This window comes from Carlito syrichta, unplaced genomic scaffold (assembly GCF_000164805.1).
Source record: "Carlito syrichta isolate Samal-C Ts95f unplaced genomic scaffold, Tarsius_syrichta-2.0.1 Scaffold143633, whole genome shotgun sequence".
Taxonomy (NCBI): Eukaryota; Metazoa; Chordata; class Mammalia; order Primates; family Tarsiidae; genus Carlito; species Carlito syrichta.
In genome coordinates, this window is record NW_007087729.1 from 35,936 (window position 1) to 43,272 (window position 7,337).

At 58.6% G+C, this 7,337-nt stretch overlaps 1 protein-coding gene across 1 annotated transcript in view; it reads right to left on the reverse strand.

Moving 5' to 3' along the window:
* SCARB1 (scavenger receptor class B member 1) overlaps positions 1-7,337 on the reverse strand; it is a 26,547-nt gene that overhangs the window by 14,123 nt on the left and 5,087 nt on the right. The window contains exons 4-6 of the mRNA XM_021708698.1: positions 6,221-6,316; positions 4,115-4,230; positions 3,160-3,326 (exon numbers count right to left, since the gene is read on the reverse strand). Coding sequence (XP_021564373.1) covers positions 3,160-3,326; positions 4,115-4,230; positions 6,221-6,316 — 379 coding nt within the window. The remainder of the gene's footprint in view (positions 1-3,159; positions 3,327-4,114; positions 4,231-6,220; positions 6,317-7,337) is intronic.

Here is a 7,337-nt window from a genome sequence, read left to right on the forward strand (position 1 = left end):
CGGCCACTGCACTCCAGTCTGGGCGACACAATGAGACTCGAACTCAAAAAAAAACAAAGTCTTGTCTGGTGACCCAACAAGCGAAAATTCCCATAGACACAGGGAAGACAGAATGAAACAAGACCAACTGGATAGGTGGCATCCCAGGCCCCAGCTCCGAGCCTGTCACCCACGGAGGGCCTGCCCGGCCTGACGGTGGAGACACCGCCCAGGCACTGACATCCTTCCTCCCAGCCTGGCTGGAGACCAGTCCTCCAGAGCACCATCTCCAGCTGGAGGTGTGGCTTCAGCCAGAGGCCCCAGAGGGAGGACACAGACAGACAGGGGGCCAGCGACTCGTCCTACCAACGGTGGGACCTCTGCCCGTCCCAGCCTCGGGCTCACCACCCATACACTCAGATGCCGTGCAAGTGCCCATTTCAGCAGTTGAGGACATAAGGCACATGGGGAGGCAGACGGTGAATCAGTAAAAGTAAAATCCACAGCCCAGGACTTTGGGCAGCAGGAAGCACAGAAAGCAATAAAAGGATGACATGGTGGAGGGTAGTAGGGGGTGGGGAGCTTATAACAGGAAATCTGGGCAGGCCTCCAGGAGGAGGTGGCTTCTTATTTTATTTTTGGAAATTCCAGAAACATGGAACACTTCATAAATGTGTGTGTTATTCTTGCACAGGCTGTGCCGATCTCTCTGCTGTTCCAGTGTCAGTGCACACACGGTCCAGGCAAGCACAGGATGTGGCCTTGGAATAGACCAAGAGGTGAGGGAACGAGCCACACAGAAATCCCAAGAAAGATCTCTAAGTGGGAGATCAGCATGTGCAAAGGCCCTGCATCTAGAAGCAGGGAGATGGCATCGGGCTGAGGACTGCTAACAGGGAAGCATGGGAAGAAGGGGTATCAGACTGGCCTGTGGGGCCAGGCCGAGGCCATGGGAGGGGTGGGGCCTCCCAGCAAGCAGAGGGAGCTGCGGGACGTTTAAACAGAGAGCGGGTGACAGCCTGCATTGCTGGACGACCCCTCGGGCCGCTGTTGCAGCAGCCCTCTCCAGCAGAACGCCCCAATGGGAACATCCAGACAGTGGCTACCAAGCACTCGCAGTGGGTGTGTACTTGAAATGCGGCCAGTGCGACAAGAGGACGGGCTCTTTCATTGGATTTTGTTATCATCACTTTCAACTGAGGCCAGGCACGGTGGCTCACACCTCATCTCAGCACTTGGGGAGGCTGAACGGGGAGGACTGCTTGAGGCCAGGAGTTTAGGACCAGCCCAGCCAACACAGCGAGACCTCGTATCCATAAAACGATGATGATAAGCTGGACTCGGTGGCTCAGCCTGTAATCCAGCGCCTTGGGAGGCTGAGGTGAGTGGATTGCCTGAGCCCGCGGGTTCGAGACCCACCTGGGCAACTTGGAGAGACCTCATCTCTACAATAAAAAAAAAAATCAGCCGGGCATGGTAGCGTGTGCCTGTAATTCCGGCTACTCGGAAGGCTGAGGCGGAAGGATCGCTGGAGCCCAGCAGGTCGAGGCTGCGGTGGCCGGGAGTGGCCACTGCACTCCAGTCTGGGCGACAGAGTAAGACTCCAACTCCAAAAAGAAAAAAACTTATGATAATAATAATAAGAGTCCATTTAAACAGTCACAGGAGGACAGCAGGGATCACCCTGGATGGTCTGAGGAATGGGCTGCAGAATGGTGATCGTGTTATGGGGGCCAGCTGGGCACGGTGGTTCACGCCTGTCATCCCAGCACTTTGGGAGACTGAGGTGGGAGGAGCCCAGGAGCTTGAGACCAGCCTGGCAACATAGTGAGGCCCCATCTTTACAGCAAAATAGAAATAAAACTGTTTCTTTTTTTTGAGTTGGAGTCTCACTCTGTCACCCAGACTGGAGTGCAGTGGCCGCTCCTGGCCATCGCACCCTCGACCTGCTGGGCTCCAGCGATCCTTCCGTCTCAGCCTTCCGAGTAGCCGGAATTATAGGCACACGTTACCATGCCAGGCTAATTTTTTGATTTTATTGTAGAGATGAGGTCTTGCCAAGTTGCCCAGGCAGGTCTCGAACCCGCGGGCTCAGGCCATCCACTCACCTCAGCCTCCCAAAGGTGCGGGATTGCAGGCTGAGCCACCGAGCCCAGCTGAAATAAAACTGTTTGAAGGTAACAGGAGGCCAACCGGAGGGGCAGGATCACCAGGGAAGCCTGGACCATGGGGGGAGGGAGAACACGGGAGCCGAGGGAGGACTCAAGGCCTGATGGGGAGGCAAAGCCGGAGGTGACTGCTTGATGCGCAGGTGGCAGGTGGGGAAAAAGGGATGGAGCCGACGCCCGAGAGCCCCTCAATGGAGCCTTGGAGACAGGACATCTCAGGCCCGGCGCCCATCCAAACACGCCATCGTGGAGGAAAGGGTGCTGCACCAACGGTCACACCTCCCAGCGCCTCGCGCCACTGAACGAGAATGGCTTACACAACACAGGGACGCTCGTCCCCACCAAGCCCAACTGTCCAGTTCTAACCCAGGCACGGGAGGACAGAGGCACAGCCTGGGAGTCGCCCACTCCAGTCCCCAAGATGGAGGCTGTGTCAGGTCACGTGGCAAAGGGCAGAGGTCACTGGGCAGCTGCTGTAGGGTGGGAGGTGGTCCCGATGACCCGGGGACCCAGAGCAGGCTCGGGGTCCTGAAGCCTGGGAAGGGGGCAGAAGCGAGGGCAGGAGGGAGAGACGTGAGCACAGACGGAGGGAGACCGAGCCGTCGGCCTTGAAGACGGAGGAGGGTCTGCAAACCCTGAAACCAGGCGGCCTCCGGGAGCTGGAGGAGTCAGAGCCTCCAGGAGGGTCACGGCTGGCCTCTATCGACCTCCTCCGAGATGCCTGTGGCCTCCAGAAGCCGGAAGAGGCAGAGCCTCCGGGAGGATCGCGGCCTGCCTTCCTTGACCTCCACCCGCGCCCGCAGAGCCTCTGAACGACAGAGCCGCAAGGTGACAGGCCCGTGTGGTTCCGAGCCCCCAGGTCGGGGAAGCGGGTCGCGCATCCTTCTCACACCTTTCCATGCCCTCCTCGTCTCCCCCTCATGGGACCACCAAGAGGACAGAGGCCCGAGGCCAGGCAGACCCGAGCAAGTCTCCAGCGCCACCCACCCCCGCCGCCGCAGGCGACACGTACTGAACCTGCAGGTGCTGACGTTCTGGATCCCGGACTCCCGGCACGGGCAGAAGCCCTCGTTGGGCGGGTAGACGGACCCATTGGCAAACAGGGTGGGGGGCGCCCCGAAGCGGTAGGTGGGGATGCCTTCAAACACCCCTGTGGCCTGGAAGTCCAGCTTCATGGACCTGTGGGGACAGACGTGGTGAGCCAGGCACTGGGAGCGCAGCAGCCAGAATGGGGACCACAGAGGGGTCCAGTCTAGCCACGTCTCGCCGGTCGCTGCCCCTCCCAGGTCCTGGCCACCACCGTCTCGCCTGGGAGCTGCAGCCCCGGACTCGGTTCTGCCTCCCCGCCCGTGCAGAGCCAGCAGGCATCTCAGCATCCAGATGGCCACTGGCCAGATGCAGAGGGAGCCGCTTCCTGTCTGCACCTCACAGCCCCTGTGACCGTGACCATGTCCTGCCCCTCCGTCACCAGGCCCAAGGACCGCTGGCCTCCCTCGGGACCTCCCAGAAGCGTCCACAGCTGGAGCTGGGCTCTCCAGAGGCAGCCAAAGAGGATTCAAAACAGCACCAAGGGGGCCGGTACGGTGGCTCACGCCTGTAGTCCCAACACCTCAGGAGGCCGAGGCAAGAGGATCGCTTGAGTCCAGGAGTTCAAGACCAGCCTGGGCAACCTGGCAAGACCTCATCTCTACAATTCAAATATACACACTAGCTGGGTGTGGTGGCAGGTGCCTGTAGTCCCAGCTACTCAGGAAGCTGCGGTGGAAGGATGTGGTAGCCGTGATCCTGCCACTGCACGCCAGTCTGGGCGACAGGGAGACTCCAACTCAAAAATAATGATAATGAAAGATGGCACCAAGGGCCCCTGGGTCAAATCGACCAGAAGTCAGGGCACCCCCCAGCCCAACTCAAGCCACCGCCTCGGCCAGGAGCCATCCTACGGCCGGGAGCCGTGTCTGAGTGGTTACCGGCAGGCGTCGGGGCTGTAGAACTCCAGCGAGGACTCAGGGGTCATGAACGGCGCCCACATCTGCCCGGAAGTCCCATTGATCATGTTACACTGGTCGGAATGCCAGAAGTTGACCTGGGGGAGCAGACGGATGTGACCGCTCGGCACAGCAAGCCCTGAACGCTGGTTCCCAGGCCCTGCACTCCCGACCCGCCCGGGTGCGGGCAGCGCCACTCAGCCCCGGACACTGGCTCAGCGGGAAGAGAGCCGGCGGTGTGGACAGACAGAGTGTTCACACAGCTGCCTGCTCCCAGCTGGGGACCCTGGGATGTGTGATTTGGCCAGGGCCTCGGCGCCTTCATCTGTGAAATGGGCCCGTCACCCACGTCTCCAGGCTGAGTTGAGGTGGGGGGAGGTGGACGCTGCCGTCGTCACCCGCAGAGCGGACGCCAGTAGACACCTCCCAAAACGGATCGGCACGCGGGCCCACTACTTAAAATCATGATGGTGAGCCGGGCTCAGTGGCTCAGCCGGTCATCCCAGCACCTTGGGAGGCCGACGCGAGTGGATTGCCTGAGCCTGCGTGTTCAAGACTCACCTGGGCAACTTGGTGAGACCTCATCTCTACAATAAATCAAAAATTAGCCGGGCGTGGTACTGCGTGCCTATAGTTCCGGCTACTCGGAAGGTTGAAGCGGAAGGATCGCCGGAGCCCAGCAGGTCGAGGCTGCGGTGGCCGGGAGTGGCCACTGCACTCCAGTCTGGGTGACAGAGTGAGACTCCACTCAAAAAAAAAAAAAGTCATGACAGTGGCCACTACCAGAGACCTCAAAATGGAGCCAATCAGAGTAGCCGCCTCAGAAGAGCGGTACCTGGACTTGACAGTCTGGTCACTTTCAGTCAGCGCTTTTGTAATTGTATGCACATGCATATTACATTGAAATATGCAGTCAGGCACGGTGGTTCAGACCTGTAATCCCAGCACTCTGGGAGGCTGAGGCAGAAGGATTGCTTGAGGCCAGGAGTTTGAGACCAGCCTGGGCAATATAGCAAGACCCCTGTCCAAAAAAGAAAGAAAGAAAGAAAGAAAGAAACGTGCAAGCCACAAAGAATGTGAACAGTGTCCATCAAGAACGGTTACTGTGGGGCACCGGTCAGGGCACACACCGTTCCCAGCCCTCAGGGTGTCTGCGGCCAGCCCACGGCATGCCACTGCACAGTCACTTCACGCATCTCGAGGAAAGGTCACAAAGGTGAAAAAAGCAAGTTGCAAAACCAGGCAGGGGCGTGATTTCATTGTGTGGAAAACAGAGCCACACTCTATGTATGGACAGGCGTGCGTGTGAACAGAGCCAGGAGGAACTGATCCCAGCTGGTCACGGTGAGCTTCCTCCATGCTGGAGTGGGGCGGGCAGTATAAAGAGACCACCGCGTGCCTCGCTCCTGTTTTATTTTATTTATTTATTTATTTTTTGAGTTGGAGTCTCACTCCGTTGCCCAGACTGGAGGGCAGTGGCATGCTCCTGGCCACCACAGCCTCGACCTGCTGGGCTCCGGCGATCCTTCCGCCTCAGCCTTCCGAGTAGCCAGAATTACAGGCGACTGAGCCCTGCCGTGTAGTATTTTCAAAACATTTTTGTATCACGCCTGTAATCCCACTACCCTGGGAGGCTGAGGGGAAAGGATTGCTTAAACTCAGGAGTTTAAACCCAGGAGACCAGCCTGGGCAACATAGTGAGACCTCATCTCTACAAAAAAATCAAAAGATTAGCCAGGCGTGGTAGCGCATGCCTGTAGTCCCAGCACTCTGGAAGGCTGAGGAGAGAGGACTACTTGAGTCTAGGAGTTCAAGACCAGCCTGGGCAACATAGTGAGACCCCCATTTCTACAAAAAAAATTTTAAAAATAAAGGAAGAAAAATGTGTAAGTAAAGAATCCAAGGAAGGAAGAGCTGAGTTCCTAGTGGCCCCCAGGTGCGCCACAGGCAGTCCCCGACTCCCACTCCGCCAGCGGGTGAGCCCTGACCACACCGACAGCCCCGACTCCAAAGCACCGCAGACACCGCCCACCCTGCCCAGGCCCAAGAGAGAAGGTGGTGGCACCTGCGCCCCGTGCCCCATCTCACCCTGCTCAGCCCGTTCCACTTGTCCACCAGGTGAATCCTGCCAAAGTCCTTGACCCCCGTGAACACGGTAAAGAGCCCAGAGTTGGAGTTGTTGAGCTGTGGGCAAGGGCGGGTCTCTGAGTTCGGGCCGGACCCCCAGCCCACCCCCCCCGCCACAGTTCACTGCCACATTCCCACATCTGGGGATCGAGAGAGCTGGAGCCTTCTAGGAGGGACACGTCCCTGGTTGCAGGGAGCGGGAGCGTCCCAACCTCCCCTCCTCACCCCAGGAGGGTCTGGCTCTCCTTCCGGGGTCCCCCCCGCCCCAAATCTAAATAAAGCACAGCCGGTCAGCTCTGTGTTCAGCGAAGAAGACGCAGCAGCAGGACAGGTGCGATGGCTCACATCTGTCAGCCCAGCACTTTGGGAGACTCAGGCGGAAGAACTGCTTGAAGCCAGGAGTTTGAAACCAGCCTGGGCCACCTAGCAAGATCCCATCTCCACCAAAAAAAAGAGAGAGGAGAAGAAGTGGCATGTCCCTTTGGGTGGACACTTTAGGACTGAGCATGCACCTGTCCCCAAGCTCTGCCCAGCATTTCTAGAGAGGAAGGCCTGGGCATTTCCTGGAAGCAGGTTTCTAGCCTGGAACAAAGACGTGCAAAGTCCACGCAGGTGTGCGCGGCTGCAGGAAGTCTCCAGAAGTGCTGGGGACGGCAGCAATGCCAAAGTGCTCCGCCAAGCCTGGACAGCCGAGTGGCAGCGTCCGTCACGGACTGTTAGAGCAGGGCCAGCACAAAGCCCCGCCCTCTTGGGCATCTCTGCCGCTCACCTGCCTGAACAGAGCCGAGACTAATAGGACCAGAGGGCGGTCAGGGCATTGAGGGAGCTGATACATCAACGGGTAGGCACAGTGCCCGGACATAGTGAGGGCTCAGCATGCCAGGCTGGATTACTGTTACTGTTGTGGACACTGTATCTATCACGTGCAGGTGCAGAATCGTGAATCCCACAGATCAGCAGAGCCCAAAGAGAAGGCTGAGGCTGGAGCAACCCAGGGCTCCTTAAAAACTGCTCTGGAGCCGGGCTTGGTGGCTCAGCCTGTAATCCCGCACCTTGGGAGGCTGAGGTGAGTGGATTG